The sequence below is a fragment of the Abrus precatorius genome, unplaced genomic scaffold (genome assembly GCF_003935025.1).
Source record: "Abrus precatorius isolate BTA unplaced genomic scaffold, Abrus_2018 Scaffold8, whole genome shotgun sequence".
Lineage (NCBI taxonomy): Eukaryota > Viridiplantae > Streptophyta > Magnoliopsida > Fabales > Fabaceae > Abrus > Abrus precatorius.
Window position 1 is genome coordinate 16,500,107 of NW_020874428.1, and position 20,290 is coordinate 16,520,396.

The 20,290-nt window shown below is 28.9% G+C and overlaps 2 protein-coding genes across 2 annotated transcripts; both read left to right on the forward strand.

The window, feature by feature from the left end:
- Nucleotides 1–3,825: 3,825 nt before the first annotated feature.
- Nucleotides 3,826–9,918, forward strand: LOC113846844 (aminoacylase-1). The gene is made up of 4 exons (XM_027475536.1): nt 3,826–4,753; nt 4,845–4,982; nt 8,829–9,068; nt 9,180–9,918. Exons 1-4 carry the CDS (start codon nt 3,908–3,910, stop codon nt 9,267–9,269), a joined length of 1,314 nt encoding a protein of 437 aa, XP_027331337.1. The 5' UTR covers nt 3,826–3,907; the 3' UTR covers nt 9,270–9,918.
- An 8,875-nt stretch (nt 9,919–18,793) lies between these two features.
- LOC113848201 (ethylene-responsive transcription factor ERF014-like) lies at nt 18,794–19,498 on the forward strand. The gene has a single exon (XM_027477605.1). It carries the CDS (start codon nt 18,794–18,796, stop codon nt 19,496–19,498), a length of 705 nt encoding a protein of 234 aa, XP_027333406.1.
- Nucleotides 19,499–20,290: the final 792 nt, after the last annotated feature.

The window sequence follows — 20,290 nt, forward strand, 5'->3', positions numbered from 1 at the left end:
ATGAGGGTAACAAATTTACCTCTTGAAACTTCTCAAGAAAATCAAAGTTTAGCCCTCAAAACCAAGCTTGAAAGTGAGAGTATTTGAGAGCAAAAATAGAGGAAAGAACTTACGGAAAGCTTGTTGGAGAAGAAGATTATTTTTCATGCATCTTTTCTCTCTTAATCACTTTTAAAAGTCAAAATTTAATTACTTTATCATTTTTTAACTTAAAAATTACACTTTCACAGATGTACTTTTTTTTTTTTTGCTAAGATGTTCGCAAAATAGGTCAATTATGAGTATTTCTTAAAAATTCTAAAAAATCACAAATTATCTAATGAATATAAAACTCTAAAGTCACTTTAACTAATTCCTAATAATTTAATTTTTTTTAAATTGTCAAAATTCAGTAGATCACGAGTACTGAGAATTAGGATGTTACAATAATATTTTTAAGTTGGTGTGGGATTGGGAGGGACCTCCTAGAATTTCTACCTTTTTATGAGAATTGCCCATGATAGACTCTTAACCAATGAGGAGAGATTTAACTGTAATATAATTGGATTGGCTCTTTGTTCTAGATATTTGGAAGCCCAGAAATCAGTAATCCACATCCTAAAGGACTCAATTTATTTTGAAACAAATTCTCTCCCTTGATAATTAGACCTCTTTTTTCAGCCTCAGTCAATCCAATTGGTTAATTTATAATCTTTCTAAGAAGAATTTTACTTTATATCCCTTTTGGAACACTTTATTGGTGTAGTTACTTGGAATATATGGAAGAATAAAAATAATGTTATTTTCAGAATAATTCTCTGAGTAATGAAGCTTTGTGGACTAAAATTCTCTATGATGTTGATTACCTTCTCTACTATTGCAGGATGTCTTAGAAAAATGTTTATGATACCTAGAGAGTCCAAAGGCAAGTGAAATGACAGTCTCCTTTAGACGTAGCTAAAGCTTAACACAGATGGTGTTATTTCTCAATCTCTAGAACTTGCTAGCTGTGGAAGCTTGACTTGAGACAATCTTGAAATATTCATAACTAGTTTCTATCAATCTTTGGAACATTGCTCTCCAACAACTGCTAAACTTTGGAGAATTTACTAGGGTCATAATCTAGTCATTTCTAGAAACATCCAATTTATTTGAATAGAGTGTGATTCAAAAAAAGTCATTTTCTTAGTTACTAATATTCAAAGTGAGTTATTAGTAGAAAAATAATAATTTAAAGTTACTCTTAATATCTAAAAGCATTTCACTTGATGTTATTTTGGTAAATTTAAAAATAGTAAAGTTAAAAAAAAATTAGTAATGTGAATTTAACTTAGCATATCTGTAAAATAAATTAGATCTAACTAATTTAATTCTTAAAAAAAAACTCATTATATAAAAAGTATATAGAGCCAAAATTCCATAAATTTAAGTGAGTTAAGTCTAATCAACCAATTACTTTTTTAAAACATATTTTAACTCATATTGTTAATAAGATGATTTTATATTTTCTTATGAGATAATTTACTAAAAATATTTATTTTATATAATATATTTTTATTATAAATTTATAAACAAATAAAATTACTTAAAAATAAATAAAAAATTAAATTTATATTATAATAAATATTTAGTATGACTTATTATTATTAAATAATATTAAATAAAATATTATAATTTATTATCAAATTAAGTTATATATTTATTTAATGTTTACTTGTATTATTGATAATAATTATTAAATTATAGTAGCCATTTTTATTTATATAATTTTATAAAAAAAATTAACATATTATTTTATAACATTATTCAAGTATTAACTATAAAAAATTTCATGGTATAATACTTTTATATTATTATTATTTTCTTGGTTTATTTTTATAAAATTATTTAAAATATTAAAGATTTTATTTTTCTTCTTTGTGAAAACTATATTTAATTTGTATAGAGACATTATATGTTTAATAAATATTTTTAAAGTTAAAAGAAATGTATAAAGTTAAATAATGTTGGTCAAATTCTTTAAATCATCCGGTCATACACTATCCAAATATTTAAAATCAGTTGTTCAGATAAAAGTTAATGAGTTATATATATATATATATATATATATATATATATGTATATATATATAATAATAATATTATTATTATTATTATTATAAAAATCATAAACATAATATATTTAAAATTACAAAATTCATAGATTTATAAAATGTAACTTTAGAACTTAAAAAGAATTAATAAATGTTATAAATTTAAATTTTTATTATCTTAATTTAATATAATTTATTTTCAAAGTGAAATTATTTGAATTTCTAATTTTTGATTAATATAAAATATATGAAAAAATTTGATATAAAATTTTAAATTCAATGTGATGATTTATATATATATATATATATAAATTAAGTAAAATATTATAAAATACTTAATTTATTATTTTAAATAAAAAATATGTAAAAATTAATAACTGTAATAAAAATTAAACTTTTATATTACATATAAATTGATAAATTAAATTTTAAATATTTACTTTTATTTGTTGATTTATGTAAAATATGTAGTAGTTATTATATTTAGATGTATATTTATCATTATATTTTTATATTTTTGGTTATATATATATATAATTCACTAAAAATACATCATTTAAGGTTATATATATTTATATTTATATTGAAATGATCTTATCATATATGAACCCAAATTATAACGAATTCATAATTATTAAAATTCATAAAATAATAACTAAAAAATGATTAACATTGATTGTATTTAACTAAAATAATGATTAAAATTAATTTTTTGTTCTTTTATTTTTATTTAAATTAATTATTGTTACTTTAATTAATTTTTGTATAGTTAAATTTTTTATTATTAATTTTTAATTAAAATCATAAATTATTAATATATCATGTGAAATTTAATTAAAAAAGTTAAACAAACGCAAAAGCTAGATTAATAACATAATGTAATATTTTATAATCTTCTTTAATTACAATTGATATTATTTGCTATGATAAATTTTATTATAATTTAATAAATAATTTTTTAATTTTTCTAAAACATATTTTTATATTTAAATATATTTTTTAGTTAGTTTAAAAGAAAATATTTAATAAAAATTATAAATAAACACATGCATCTTTTCTATAAAAAAAAATGGCATACTAGTTTTAATTACTCCTTAAAAAGGATAAGTAAACTTACTTCTAACACTGATTCTAGCCTATCTATTTTTTTTTATATTATGGGGTTTAGGAACAAAATTAACTCACTAAAATAGAACTTAAAAAAAGAGGTTATAAAATAAGTTATATAGAGTGAAGTGTGAGTCACAACTTAATAACTACAACTCAATGAGCTTTAAGGTGAAGATAAAGAATAATATTACTTGAAAAATACTTTAATTCTTAAATTTGCAAATATATCAACAAAATAATAATAGCAAATAGATATACAGTTATATTGATTTATAACATAGGATTGAGATGTAAGAGATATACAGTTATAGTGCCATAATAGTCCCACAAAATATAATTTAAGTATCTAACTTTGAAAAAGAATCTAAATTTACAGGGTGACTCTATAATTATGAATCGAGATCTCTTCAACCAAAAATTTTATATACTAATTTTAATTTGTTATTTATTATTTTTTAAATAAACAATATTTTTAAATAATTTACAACAATTATACATGAATTGGTTAATTTTTTGTACTAATCTTATACAATACTTTACAAGAAGTGCAAGTTTAATTTTCGAGAACAGTAGAGTTGGAATTGGTGGTAATTTGAAGAGATGTAAATATAATTATTTTAATTTATTATTTTTAACGTGCACTTAAAAATCTGCAAACCATGGATTCTTGAGTTGGAGCTCAGTGTGGGGAGCCAGAGACCTGAGTTGACTCAGTCACCAATCTCCATGGCCAGTATGAGCCGTGCTTTCTCCTTCTCACTCATCTATCTCACCCTCCTCATCTCTGCAACCCAACAAGAAGTAGAAGAAGACACGCCCATCACGCGCTTCCAACGCTACCTGCGAATAAACACAGCCCACCCAAGCCCAGACTACTCCTCCGCCGTCTCGTACCTGAAAGCCCAAGCCCACTCCCTGGGCCTCCACACAAAAACCCTCGAATTCACCCCAGGCAAGCCCCTTCTGCTCCTCACATGGCCCGGCTCAGACCCTTCCCTCTCTTCGATCCTCTTCAACTCCCACCTCGACTCCGTCCCCGCCGAGCCCACCAAATGGCTCCACCACCCTTTCTCTGCCTTCCGAACCACCGAAGGCAAAATCTTCGCTCGCGGTTCCCAAGATGACAAGTGCATCGCAATGCAATACCTCGAAGCCATTCGCAACCTCAAGACACGTGGCTTCTCCCCCCTCCGCTCCCTCCACGTGTCACTCGTCCCCGACGAGGAAATCGGCGGCTTCGATGGCGCCGCCAAGTTCGTTGAGTCCGAGGAGTTCGAGAGGTTGAACGTTGGGTTTGCTTTGGATGAAGGGCAAGCCTCGCCTGGGGAGGAGTTTAGGGTTTTCTATGCGGATAGGTTTCCGTGGCATTTGAAGATCAAGGCGAAGGGGCAACCCGGGCATGGGTCAAGGATGTATGATAACAGTGCGATGGAGAATTTGATGAAGAGTGTGGAGGTAGTGAGTAGGTTTAGGGAGAGCCAGTTCGATGTGGTTAAGGCTGGGAAAGCCTTGAATTCCGAGGTTGTTTCAGTGAATCCGGTTTATGTCAAAGCTGGGGTTGCTTCTGAAAATGTGAGATAGTATTGGAGAATGCGTATTTATTTTTGTTTTAATTGAAGTTGGGTGCATTGTTGTTGATTCTGTATGTGATGTGTTTGTGCAGGGGTTTTTCATGAATGTGCAACCTTCGGAGGCAGAAGCTGGTTTTGATCTCAGGTTAACGCCTACGACAGATCCTGAGGAAATGAGAAGGAAGATTGCTATGGAATGGGCGCCGGCGGTTAGAAATATGTCATATGAGGTGAAATCTCTATGAAAAATGTGAATTGTGTTTTTTATGTTCATTTACAGTAGTTGATGGGTTAGGCCGTTAGGATTGGGTTGGGGGGGGGGGGTGTTGGGTGGTTTGCATGATATCATTAGTTGAAACTTTACTGTCTTTAATGTTCCAAGAGAAAAAGGTGGTGGGTTGTTGTTTTATTTAGTGTTTTACTGTTTTTTGAGTTTTTGAGCTAGGTTGTTTTGATGTGTTGATCTAGTATGTATAGGATGTGAAATGTTGCAAGACTTAGAACTAGTTTACTAACTTCTGAGCTTTATGTGGAATTTTATGCCCCTCTGAGTCGGTCATAAGGGTCGTTTTACATCATATTAGTTCAAAATAGATTATTTTTAAACATTGAGATTGTGTGGAGATCTAATGTGGACCGTCTAAGCCCAGATGTGGGGAAGGAAAAGGTAGGTGATGGTGAGTGAAAATTGAGTTGGCTTGAAAGGTATTTGGTTCTTCTTGAAAGCGCTCTTATTGGGTAATTCTTCTGTGAGTTTGAGGCATCAGCTAGTTAGTAAGTTGTCATAGGTGAAGTGGTTTTCATTTTTGGTTCAATTAGGAATTTGGATTTCTTATGCTTACGTATTGAGACATTGATCTGGTAATGTAGTCTTACATTATTCTGCATTAGTATTTTTTGGAAACTGCATTCTTTAATGATTCTTTAACTTACCAGGTAGCCTAGATGCATGTAACTTAGGAAATATGATTAGAATTATTTTCCTGGAAAATAGCATTCTATATGTATTTGTCTTTGTAATCATCTGGTGTATAAATTCCATTCTGCTGAGTGAGCCGACCACTCAACCATTTCATAAACAGAGTTAATTAACACAACTCTGTTCAGCCCAAAAATAAAAAAACTTGGAAGTGTTTCCTAAATCCTTTCAAGACTTTTTTTTTTGCCTATTGTAAATGTAAATATCCTCCCTCTTTACTTATTTTATTCATGTAGTGCCTTAGTGAGTAAGGGATCTGCCCTCTTCACCAAATGAGGTGAAAGTAACGGCTGGCTGTGAATAAGAAAGAAAAATGAGGATTTGATTCATCATATAAAGCAGAAAGTGAAATAATAATAATAAAAAAGGAAAGCTACCTAGCATCTTTTTTTTCAAATTTTCTTTCCTTTGGTAACTTATATTTATTCATCTTAGTGATGAACTAAGATGAAATCAATGGTTTATCTAGGAATAGTTCAGGAATACTAAACTAGATTAGTTTAGCCAGAATTTATTGATTTATGGTTACTAATTGTATGAAATAATTAGAAAAATTCTAAAAAATTTATTTTTATCATCTTAATATTATTTTTTTTGAAAACATTTTTCTAAATTTTTATTAGATGTTTAGTAATCAAAAATGATACAGACAACTGTTTTTTCAAAACTCAAACAAACTTTTCACTTGTTCAAACAAATGTGACCATAAAATTGTAAAAATTATCCTAAACATGGTTGGGTAAAGAAGTACACTTAAAATCCTTCTACTTAATTTTCTAAAAATCCAAAAGCATCAAACAATGCTTTACGATTATAACAAAATAGTGATAATGGGGGGTGTTATAATTTTCTAATGACCCAAATACAAACACCAAATCATACTTTCAATCCAACACAAGTTCAGAGAGTGGTACATATGAATAATAAAGTTAAAATCATGGACGAATATCAAAGTTGTAAATTTAAAAAAAAAAAAATCATATTCTAAATCCCTTTAATAATCAAGACTAATAGCCAACAAAGATGTTGAGAAACAAACTTCGTTGAAAAGGGGAAAAAAACCGTCATTATTTTTTCAAACATAAACATAACCAAAATATGTAAAATGTCAATATTAAGTTATCTTTCTCAAAGTCTTTTTCAGAAAACAATGAAAAAGATTATCCTTTTAACCAATCATGCATGCATACTAAAGCATACCACCATCCATTAGTTTGGACGCTCCAAGATTAAAACATGTTAAAATTACCCTTCGTTAACTCTCAACCACAGCTTCCTAGAGTTCTAATAATCAACTACAATATAAAAAATCAAAACCAGTGGGGAAAAGCCAAAAGGGAAGGGGCTCAAAGCCTCAAACATCAAACATACTCAGAAACTACTCCTAGCTAACACTCTACACCACAGCACATCTATGCTCATTTAGATGCCTCATGCATAGTCTGTGACTTAAATTCACCTAAAAGTTACAAGATCATTGATCCAAAAATAATATTTTCCTGTGATTATTTTGTGATCCAAGAGAAAGATATTCAATATTCAAATTTCCAAACCAGTTGTCAAAGACAGAAAAATAAGAGAGAGAAAGAGATGGGTGTGTGAGAACTCACAATGGAAGTGTCTTTGATGCTGGGATGTGGAAGGGAATTGAATACAAGAGGTTTATTCTCCAAGTTTTTGCTAAAATAGAGAAACAAATTCATAGATATTAAAGAAAACAAAGTCAAATGAAATGAAACCCAAACATGGATACAAATATTGATCTCAGACTAAAAGCTATTTGAGTACAGAGTCATAGAGAGAAAATGAAAACAGAACATGAGACAAATAGTGGACAAACCTGGAGATGAATTTGATGCAAACACTGAATGCTGTAGACAAAGATGAAGTTGAATCTGATTAGGGTTTTATGGGAGACATTAGTGTTTGATTTGGGAAGTAGGGTTCTAACTTCTAAGAAGGATTAGATTATATCAGATTAGGATTCTTATAAATGCTGAGATTGGGTGAGAAGTGGAGAAAAGTCAAAGAAGTTGTGATACGTTTGAGTTGAGAGTTCACCATTTCATGAAGGATTTCACTGCACCTTCAGGTTATAGAACCAAATTTAAAGAAGCAATTCGGCTCAGCATGTCTTACAATAAGTTCAGTTATTTGTGGTTTGGTTCTAGTTCGGTTTGCAGTTTGGCTTGGTTTTTTTTTTTTTATCTTTTTTGAGCACCCCAACTATTGCTTTTCCAAGCACTGCCGGTGACACTAAGGTTTATGGTACTACAAGTTTGCAACCACCACTTACTACTTTTTCAACCATGCTACCCTCTTGATGTTCACAAGGGTCTGTCATCCACCCATCATCGACTAACACTTCCCCTATATCACTGAGCTTAATGTTTGAATATGGTGGAAACCCTCAGAAGTTTCTAGTGAAAGAAAACACCTGTTGCAGCCATTCATGGGCAGAAGAGCATGGAATGGGGATTGCTGTGGTGTAATAGAAGATATGCTATGGTTCAAGAGGACGACTATGGTTGTGGACAATATATAGCCTTTTCATTGCAAACTGAGACAGTGCTCGCTGTGTTTTCAAAGTTGTGTTTTCTATATCTATCATTAGAACTGATAATCATAAAAAGCATTTGATATAAAATTTGAGATCAATTATTTTAGTTGGTTTGCATTTTTGAATGAAGGCTATTGACTTTCTTACATGAACTGAAAATTTTGGCGTAGAATAAAAAAGAAAAAGCCCTTTTGTAAAGGGTATCTTTTCCATGGAAAATATATATTCTAACAGTCTTTTTACTTATACAATAGTACTAATACTTGATAGCATTAAGAGCATAATAAAGCTCTTTTATACTTGATTAGGTCTTATGGTCCTTTATACTATCAGTTTTTATATTATGGGTGCATCAAACACAGCCTAACAGGGTTAAGCATCTTTCTTCTTTGTATTTGATTTATTTTCAAAATGTGTATAACTTAAGAATCCAAGACAGTTAATGAAGTTGTAGCTTCTTTATAAAACCCTTGTCTTTGCCATTGATTTCTTGACTTCAATTCTATTGTGTTGTCTTTGGGCAATCAAATATGACAGCTTATTGAGAAAGGACCCATTAGAGACTGCACGGGGCGCCCATTAGTGACTGCAACTAATGATTCCAATCCATGGTGGTTAGTTTTCAAGCAGGCTGTTGAATCAGCTGGAGAAAAACTTTCAAGGCCTGAAATTCTGGCATCCACAACTGATGCCAGATATCTCAGACAGAAGGGAATTCCTGTACTCGGTTTTTCTCCAATGAAAAATACGCCCATCTTGCTTCATGACCACAACGAGGTTAAATAATTCTTTCAATTCTTTGTTATCGTGTAACTCTAATTTTACTCCACATGAACTGTTACTCAAGTATATTTTTCTAACAGTAACATCCTTGACCTTTACTTGCAGCACTTACAGGATACTGTGTACATGAATGGAATAAAGGTATACGAGTCTCTGATAAGTTCCTTGAGTACATTTACAGAAGCTTCTTATTAAATGCCCCCTGTTGATTAAGAAGGGCATGAGTTTCTTATCTCAATACGAAATAAATTGTCCATGGGTCTGATTTTACCCTTAGCAACAAATCTGAGCGATTGGATGCCACCTTAAAAAATAAGTGACGTGAAACCATATATAGCAAAGTTGATACCTGATATCATAAGAAAAACAATCCGGTGTTGCTTTAATTCGCTGATGGTGGGGATGTTTTAGATACTTATTATTGTAATTGTAATAACCATTAAGGTTTTGTTTTTCTTTTTTACTGGGGTAACTATGAAGTTTATTTGGTCCTCGTGTGATGGTAAATCATCCATTTACCATCATGTGCCAACCTTGGATACTTTGTAGAATCTTTAGAAGCGATAACACTGGTACTTATAGCAGTGAGTTCATATTTTTTGAAAATTAGTTTTCGGAAGATATTAAACACACTTTTAGAAATTAAATCCTGGAAGTCACAGTAAAAAAGGTGCAGCAAATAGCAAAAAATAAATTAACAATCCCCAAAAGTTTAACAGCAAATATTTATTCTAATTCATCATAAGTTGCATATTTTTGCTTACAAAAAAAAATTCGTGTTTTAATTTTGAATGTACACTGATGAAGTTGTTTAACATACAAGTGATATCATTTAACAATTTTGTCAATGTGATTCACTGAGAAAAAGAAAGTTAGAAGTCAGTTATTATACGTTTATTGCTAAATATTGAAATTGTTATAAAGGTACTTAAAAGTTTAATTGGCTAGACAAATTAATTTTAATGTGTCCAGTTAATATTAAAACAAATGTGATATGAAATTCACTATTGTCAGAAAAATGTGGCATCCCTTTTTATAATTTTAGTTAGATAATGTTTTCTTTTTATAATTTTCTCTTATTTTCTTTGTATCTCCTAATTAAAATGTATGTGACGTCAACAAGCACAAATTATCATTTTTTTATCTTAAGTAATTTAAAAATGTACATATTTACTTCATTCTCTATTATCAAATAAGGCAAATTAGTATCATCAAACCCTTCACGCTAGTTAATGTTATCTCTTTGTTCTGCTTTATCAAACGACAACTGTTGTTTTTCCTTTTGTGATCGAACATGACATCAACAATGTTTATTAAATGTCTGTTGACAAATTAATCAGCAACTTATTTTACGCATATTATTAAATTAAGATTATTTTAAAAAAAAAATTATGATATAATGTATAGTTATTTTTAAATTTAAAACAATTTATTAATTTAAAAGATTGAATATGTTTATAATTAATCATAGCTATATATTAGATTAAATAAAAATATCTGTACTACAAAAATATTAAATTAAAGAGATGAGAATTTAAAAATTATGAAAAAAATAAAGAAAAAATTATATTTAAAGTTAAATTAAAATTACGATTATAATAATATTGAAATTTAATTTATCTAAAAAAATATTTTGGTTTAAGATAACTTTAAAATTCATTTTGTTTAATAATGATGATCCAAATTTAATATATAAAAGGTAGATTCCTTTAAAAAAAATCATTTATATTTTCACATATGCTTAAATTTATGTTTGTTTTTCCTTGAAAAACCCAATGGTCACTTTCTCATGTTGATTCTTACAAAAGATATTAAGCAAAAAGTAAAATCCTGTAGTTACTTCCTTCGTCACATAATTACCAATGTTGTGAAAAGCTCTAAGAGCTTGCCAAATAAGTTGGAAGTCATCGAGGAAATGGTTCTTCAATGTGAAGTAGGATTTGCAATGGATTTTGAGTAGTTGAAAAGAATAAAGTACGGTTTACACTGATGAGGGACTAAGAGGAAGATGCTTCAATCTAAAATATATGAATATAAAAGACTCATTTGTATGTAATGTGAAAATGAGTATGAATATCATGTCACACATATTCAATGTGACACTTAATGTGAAACTGTTTATTTTTGTTCATGTAAACTGAAGTTAGTTAATTTAAAAACTAAAATGATAGTACAGATTTTTCAAGAACTTCAAGATCCATTTCGATCTTTTTACGAACTACAATATCAATCTTATGTTATTTAAGAATAGCTTTCCTTGATATTGATTTGCATTGGATTAATATGAAATAATATTCTTTAAACAATAAACAAATTATATATTCAGGTAACTGTTAGTCTATTCTTGTGTGTGGGACTGGGAGGAGTACTTTGTATTCTTGAATCCCTCCCTCCCTTCTTTTTATCATCTGTCACATCCAATTTATTCTTCTTTTAATTTCGTTACTTGACTTATTAAAAAATATTATTTTTTTTAAACATGTATCCCAAAAATACACTTTAAATACATAAAATAAAATAAAATAATCTAAATATGTTCACTTTTAGTTTACACTAAACATTTTCCTCTGTTCTATGCTAAAATTAGAATTCAAATGGGACTTAACGCAAGCATAGATAGAAACAATAGTTCACAAGGAAATAGTCAAATGATGAAGTAATAGACCATAACCTGCATATATATGAGTCTGAGATGTTCACGTTTTACATAATTTGAATGCATGCTATACTTTTTTTTTACAAGTTCTTCCAAACAGACGAATACAGAGTACTGCAGTCAATAATTCCATTTCGTGATTTTTCTGGTAAGAATTAGCATCTATACAACGCCAAAACAAACAGGAAAAAGAATGAAAAAAAACTCCTCACTCATTGTTTTCTCTGGTATATTACAAGAAATATCAATTGATCTTAACGGTAAAAAAGTTAACTACACTTTAAAAATACGTTAAAAAATTAAAATTAAAGTACATCTATATTTATTTAAACGCGCGCGAATCAAAAAATGTCCTAAGTTGTTAATAGAACATTAGAATGATTTCTAACATTTACTAGAGAGATAGCAAGAAAAATGGATGATGTCATATGAAAATAAAAAAGGAAACATCAACAATAGTAACGAAGTAGCTTACGAAGGTCACTTACTAGAGCTAGTGGATCAATACTCAAAGAAGTTGGTGACGTTGGTCCCATATTATAATTATATTATTGCATGCTATATAAATTAAAACAGCTATCAAACATTGGCCATCACTATGGATATGGTTGTTGATTTGACAATACCCATTAGTACTACATTTTTTTCTTGGAAGTTTCTCTATATATCCTTTCTCTGTAGAAAAATAGGAATTTGAGATTTGATTCCTATAAGTCTAAGAATATCTCATCACCCCCCACATGGATATTGCCTCTTCATACCCCTTACCTTAACAACCTTGTGAATATTAAATCCTTGGATGTACTTTCGCCCATTCCTCATCACCATGCCCCATCTCAATCTTCAAGAATTTTTCACTTGTCACACCATTTTATTTGTTTATTCTAAGAATGGGATGACACTGGACACTTTTCAATTGACTCTCAACTCCCAAATGCATGCATGGCTCTTCGGTGAGGTCACTTCCAAGCTTGTGTCGTGTGCTATTAGCTATTTCTGCTATCCAATGCAATTGTCCCTACAATTTATTTTGGTTGTCGTTTTCTATGCTCTTTGAGTACGGAAGGTCTCATAGTCGGTACGGGCCAGTTAGGAAAGAGAGGGTTCATAGCATAATCAAACTTTATCAAAACGCCACTACCATGCATTTACATTTGTAGTCAAGGAGTTCGGCAACGTGATGTCTAAACCTTTTTCTATATCAACTTTCTTTTTTAAAATTTATGTAACGATGAATGTTATAAAAATATATTAATTTAATGTATTAATAGTATTAAATATTTTAATTTTTGATAAAAATTATTATATATAATTTTATTTATTTATTTTGGGTAGTGCATACAATATATAAAGTTTAGGTTTGATTTCAGCAACATCAATCTTTTGTTTGGTATATGCGTCAATTGAAGCTTTAGGTGTGATAGGAAATGAACTATTTATTGTCTTTTTGTATTGTTGCTTTTTGCCCTATGATAGATTTTGAAACACAAGGAATCAGGGGAAGCACTCCCTTTTGCCGGCCGGGAAGAAATTGACCCATTTTAGACTTTACATAGTGAGATGAAAAGAATCATTAGGAACTTTTGATGAAAATAATCAAATATAGTATAAGATAGCAGAGCCATCAAAGTTAATTTCAGCTATTAGTTAATGAGGTTGCCCATGTACTTAATTTTTGCCTTAATAAACCAACTATTAGAAAAAGGGTAGGCTAAATTAGCAGACTGAAATTTAAGTCATATTTACTTAATTTGTAATCCTTAAAAATGTGTATTTAAGTTTTTACTATTTTGAAAATATACAAGATAATTCCTTTAATTTATTAATTTTTCATTAAAAATTGATATTTTTTTAGTTGAATAAAAATAAAGAGAAAATCTAGATATAAAAGTTTAAAATTATATTTTTTTATTCAAGTTTTAAATTTTATCTTTCTTTTTCCCTATGTTCTTTCCAGTAAAACAAAGGGAGGGTTACTGTTTGAGCTACCACCAAAAAATGGAACAATTCCTCCATGTTAAAAAGAAAAAAGGACAATTCCTCGCCGACCAATTTTTTTCTAATCTGTACAACAAGGTCAAAATATTGTCAATGAGAACACAGCTTATGTATTTTTTGGCTTTAGCTGTCTACTTTCAATATCTTTCTCTTTTTTTTTTTTTAATAAATAACATGTTTAACCATGTATAGAACATTGAATATAGGAGTTGTTTTAAAAAAATTACCTTTCTTGTTTTCCATTCAAAATTGAACACAGCATTAGCCTAAGATTTTTCACCATGATGATGGTGACGACTTCACATGCATGGTAGGTAAAGCAAAGAAAGTAAAGAAAAATCCAGAAGGTGCATGCAGCAAATTCAGCAATTTGCAAATTAATGAAGTTTCCTTATAACTTCCATCAAACATGGACTTTGCTTCCTTTGAGAATTATGATAAAGGAAAGGAGTGTGGCAAGAACATGTGAGAATCAATAAAATAGAGGCCATGGCACGTCAAAGACCGTACCCTCAGCTACCAGCAAATTAAGGATCACATGTACGTCAATTTATTTTTCTAGTTCATCAACTTAAAAAATGACCATGTTTTCTTTGAGACATTACTTGTAATTTGATGTATATTCTGTGTGTTCCCGCAAAATAATGTGTCACAAGGGCTTAAGGGGGAGGAGGGATCGTACGGATTTGACGACAGGATACCCTTCACACATGCCTTATTATCGGAGACTACAACCTGCTCCGATTTGTTATTCAACTTTTAAAATAACCTTTCTGCGACATATTAAAAATATATTCTGAAATACATTGAATAATAAATTAATCAAAATATTCTTTATGTAGATTTTTATTATGTGCACAAAAAACAGGTTGAAAAATTATTAAAATAAATGTTATTTTATTACGAGTTTTCTAATATATGTATCAACCCGATCAGTTAAAAAAAAACCTTTACATCGGTTATAAATTTTATTTTATTATATTGGACCCTTTATATCTTTTATTCATTAATTTATGCGCTTAGTGTATACAATAGATCGAAAAGACGATTTTGAATTTTTATATTATTATTATTATTATTATAGTGTGTGTAAAAGAACTACTATGTATTGTTACATTATTATTTTTGGACTTCATTTTGATACTTTCTCCTTAAAAAATAAATCAAAGGAAAATAGTGTACTAGTTTTAAAATTAAAGAATTTTTCCAATACTATAAATTGAGTAATAAAGACTGTAAATGAATAGAATCAATTATATACTCAAGTAGTCAGTTTAAATAAATTTTTAGTGAAGTGGTTATAGAAGAAAATAATTATATAATAAATAAATTTTTTAAATTAGAAACAACTTATTTTTTAAATTTTAGAAAATTTAAATAAGAATTTTTCTAAAAGATAGATAATCTTAAAGTGTCTATAATTTTTGAGAGAATTTTTTTCATTTTTTATATTGATTTTTTCTCTTATAAAAACTTATCTAAAAATAGACCTCATTACAAACCAAACTTTTAATAGTATAAATAAATTGAATTATTCATAAATAATTTTAAATTAATTAATTAAATATTTAATTATGTTTATTTATTTTTATAAACAAATAATTCAAGTTTAACTTTAGATTTGATCATATAATCAAGTCAAACTCATGTGTTGAAAAGGTTAATTCCATATAAAATAAGAGATGTAATTTATAAATTATGAGTTTATCTTTAAAATATCATTCTAGAATATATTAAATACTAAACGGTTATTCTTTAAAATACTTCAAGAATATATTATAAAAATAAAAATTAATCAAATTATAAATAAACTAAACAAGTAAAATTTAAACTTTATATATTTTAAATGTTTTAAATTTAACTCATTTGAATAAATAAATTAAACTTGAATTTTGGCTTAACTCATTAATATCTTACTTTTTATTACTCATTTTGTAAGTAAACAAAATGGTTGAAAGTATCTTAAAAACATTAATTAGAAAAACTTTTAACGTAAGAAACAGTTTTATTTGACTAAAACATTTACTCTGATAATACTAGCTCTTTTACTCAAACACATAATCCAAACCATTATCCTTTACTTAAGAAGCATTTAATATACTTTATCAAGTATTTATAATATACATATTTTTTTATAGTTTAATCGTATAAATATTTTATTTTTATTAAAAAAATTCTTGACTAGTTTCATAAATACATTTATTAATGACAATAATTAATTATAAGCTAAAATTTATCAAACATTAAAAAATACAAGAATATGAAAGAAAAATATTAAATTAGAAGTGAGAAAAGTGAAACTCAGTTTTTTTTTTATAATTTTTAATAATATTTTGCTAGTATTTCTCTTAGCTACAATAGATAACATAAATTATTTTGTGGTGGTTTTGGAGTTCTAAACGATGTGAAATGCAAATGAAGAAGAAATTTTAGTCCAAGACATGCTATTATTTGAAGAAAAAAAAGTTAGGAGATAAAATAAAGTAAAAAAAATATTAACATTAAAAAGTTAATTTAAATGACTAATTTAAATGAAAATATTATATTAACTTTTTTTAAAAAATGAATGAAAATTTAAACTTACAAAATCTAAATTAGGAATTTGATCATAACTAATTAATCACCCTCAAAATAACACAAATAACTAGGTCACAGCCTTTTTTGTCTTTCTATTACCCAGTGCTAAACCAATTGGAATTGTTTGGTTTTCTTCATCATGATTCAGTTGTTGATTTGGTGTGTTGGTAGCTAGAATGTGGACTAATTGTCTGTGCTATCATCATCCTTTTCATGCTTGAGATTTACAGGTGTTCTTGAACGTGTGAATTTGACCACAATCAAACTTAGAAAAGGCTCCTGTGTCCCATTGATTAAAGCAAAAAGGTCTTGCTAACCGACATAAAAAGTTAAATAATTAATAAATTCGATTAAAAAACATACATGATAAAAGTATATAAATAATATTTAATTTTGAATTTCATAAATATTTTGAAGATAGTATTTTCTAAAGAGAAAAGTGATCCACGTATAAAGATAGTATGTAAACATGCATGTGGGCTAGCATTCTTCCCAAAGCAAAAGGCAAAACGACTCGGCCCTGCGCCGTACCACAGAGAATCAATTGAAAACCTTAAAATTAAAACGAAAGAAAAACAATTAAAGTAAGAGGGACAAATAAAAAGTGCAAAAGTCAAGTTACGCAGGCGTTAGCAAACAAAGCATTGAAATGCGTTGCTTATTTCCTATGCGTATTAAATATTATATTATATATTAAATATTCTAAGAGAGACATTACATAAGGCATAGTTAATTAAATAAAGAAATGAGGGCCCTTAACGCGCTTTTGAAGCTGAGTACAGAGAAGCCACAGCTGTGTGATTGCATACGCAAATGGTTTCACTTATTCTTCTGTGCATAACGCCTTGTTACTCCTCATCTTTCATCCCTGTTTACCATCACCACCTGCAAGATCCTCGAAGCTGCTTCTTAACCCAGAGAGATTCTTGTTTCTCTCTTCAAATATATTAATTTATATAAGAAATTGTACCACATTTATTATTGTTTTTATTATTAAATAAAATTTATGTAATGATGGAATTACTATTCTTATTTTAATGAGTCAATATTAAAATATCAAAGAATACTTCTTTATATTATTGTAAAAATTAATAAAACTTATTATATCTTTGCTTTTATCAGTTCAATTGAATCTTGTTGAGTTAAATGTTATTTAAAAGAATTTTTCAGTTATCTAGGGTAAATGACTTTATTTCAAGTGAGTTAATTAGATTTTGTATATAATATAATCTTTTAATTTCATGAATCTATGTATAAAGATTATTTATCTCATAAAATAAGTTGGAAATAACCCATTTGGAAAAGATGATGACTTGCATGCACAAGTCAGACTTAAAACGGAAAATGAAATTAAAGGTTCTTTAATTTACTGTCCGGTCTCTCATTGGTCCATAGGATTGAAGTCTAAAGCATTAATGGATTCCACCTTGAACTTCCTGGGCTTTAGTTTGAAAATTTGTTCACTCGTAAGTGTTCAAAGTCTTGGTCGTATGAGTAACTGCTCTGTAGTTTTACCCTACCAAAAAAACGTATCACATCATTATGGTTACTACCATAAAATATTCAATGCTTGGGCATTTTACACTGTCAAACTCAAATATACAAGTTGACATGTTTTTAAAATAGCATTTTGGATTTGACTAAATCGCTCTACGAAAGAGAAAAAATGGATACAATTTTAATGCTCTAGTTAATAACTTCATAAGACCATAAATATAATATGCAGTCTAATATCTGTGCTAAATAACAAGTTGGGAAGATATATATTTAGTGCAACATAATTTGCCTCAGTTAAATAAAATGAAAGAAGCGACCCATTTTAGCACAAAATCAATATGATGCCAAAAATAACACCCACATAATATTATGCTCTTAATAAGCAACTTAGTTTACTAGAATTTTTTTTATTACAATTTTTTAAATTTATGCAACATTAATCATGATAAAAAGTTGTATATAATAAATTTTTATTAAAAATTAAAAAATTCAACGAACTTAAATATAATAATAATAATAATAATAACAATAATAATAATAATAATAATTTATTATTATTATTATTATTATTTTGAGCTTTAATAGTGGTTTACTGTAATGTTTCATTTGCTCGTTATTGGACTATTTTTTTCATCATATAATACGAAGGAAGCTTCACTAATAAAGGACAAAGAAGTGTCATTAAGAACTAGGTCGTCTATATTAAATTCACATTAACTAAAACCTATCTGGCATCAATCACCAATCTTTGACTTAGGAGAATTTTGCTACCATTAAACTAAAGTCTCTGTCTATAAATAGAGCATCCTTACTACCTCTCATTCACCTTTATGTGCTTCATTCCCCATTTTCGGTACAACAACAAAGGAAAACAAAAAAGTTACACATCAAAAAGAGAGCAAGAGAGAGAGAGACCTCTCAAAGTCCATTAACTCTCACCTTCAAAAGCTTCTACTTCACTCAAAAACCACCATCTTTGCATCTCTACATAATGGTCAAGACAGAAAACAAAGTCCAGCCAGAGCCATCAAAGCCAACGTTGAGACCTTTACCTTCATCACCGGCATCAAATGAGAATAAGAAGAAGAAATACAAAGGGGTGAGAATGAGGAGTTGGGGTTCCTGGGTATCAGAAATTAGAGCACCAAACCAAAAAACAAGAATATGGTTGGGATCTTATTCAACTGCTGAAGCAGCAGCAAGAGCCTATGATGCTGCACTTCTATGCCTTAAAGGTTCCTCAGCAAACCTGAACTTCCCTTCAAGTTCTTCTCATTACATTCCTCAGGAAACTGTTATGTCCCCCAAATCCATCCAAAGAGTGGCTGCAGCTGCTGCTAATAGTTTTGTGGACAACAACAATAATGCTATTGCTAGCACCCCACCTTCTCCACCTCTTGCTTCAACCTCATCTTCTTCATTGGTCTCATCCCCTTCATTGTCTTCTTCTCCTTCAGATCATATAGAAGATGATGTTTCACTGCTTTCACCTTTTGAGGCCTACACTACTACTAGCTGTGAACAACCACATGCATCAATGGCTATGATGGAATCTTGGTATGGCCTTGATGGCTTACAATCACCAAAATATGTCGATCAAATGCTAAGTGGGGCATTTTTTGATATTGATTCAACACAGCTGCTTGATGATCTGTATGAAGAAAGTGGTGACATTCGTTTGTGGAGTTTCTGCTAAGAGATATTCAAGCCAACCCCATTTTTTTTTTTTTCTCTTTTTTGTTGGCTCACAAATTCATATTTGTTTGTCTTCAGTGTTATTAATTGAAGATATCACTGACTGTGACCAAATTAAAACTATATACTATAGAAAAGAAATTCATGAAGAGATAAGATAATTTTTGGTCTCTCTGTTGTGGATTTCTAGATATTTGAAATTATTTATGTATTATTATTGATGTAATGCTTGCTATATCAATTTTATAAATAGTTTTTAATGTGTTATTTTGCCGTTCCTGAACGGAGGGGGGGAAATGGTTTTCATAGCCTGTTTGTACAGCGATCAAAATCGAATTATGTGGAAGTAAAAATTTATCAGTTTCATCTAATTATATATTCTGATTTGCGTAAAAACTCTACGGTAGCATTTTGATTTGCGTAGAATCGATTATTGCTTTCAATGTCTTGGTTATAATCAATTCCTTTCTTTGATTTCACCCTTTTAAGGAGTTTATCATGATTATAAGACTCATTGTAAATTATATTTTACATTAAATTATTCTTTTAAAGAAATATCCTTTGTAGATAATAATTAATTAGATAAAATGTCATTAATAAGATTAACTATATTTTTTAATTCTTTAAAATAATTAAAACAATCTTATATTTGATAAAAATAAAATAAAATATTAGTACTACGGAAGAGATCTATGGCTACTAGGATTATCTGGGGGTGCCATTTATTGTTTGTACAGAATGTGGAAAATTGAACCATAGAAAAGTGTGTCTTTGTTGGACGGTTAGACCATCT

Coding starts and splice junctions, on each gene's coding strand:
- LOC113846844 (XM_027475536.1), top strand. CDS start 3,908: ATGGCCAGTATGAGCCGTGCTTTCTCCTTCTCACTCATCTATCTCACC. Junction 4,983..8,828: donor TTAGAAATATGTCATATGAG/GTGAAATCTCTA, acceptor CAAATATGACAG/CTTATTGAGAAAGGACCCAT. Junction 9,069..9,179: donor TGCTTCATGACCACAACGAG/GTTAAATAATTC, acceptor CTTTACTTGCAG/CACTTACAGGATACTGTGTA.
- LOC113848201 (XM_027477605.1), top strand. CDS start 18,794: ATGGTCAAGACAGAAAACAAAGTCCAGCCAGAGCCATCAAAGCCAACG.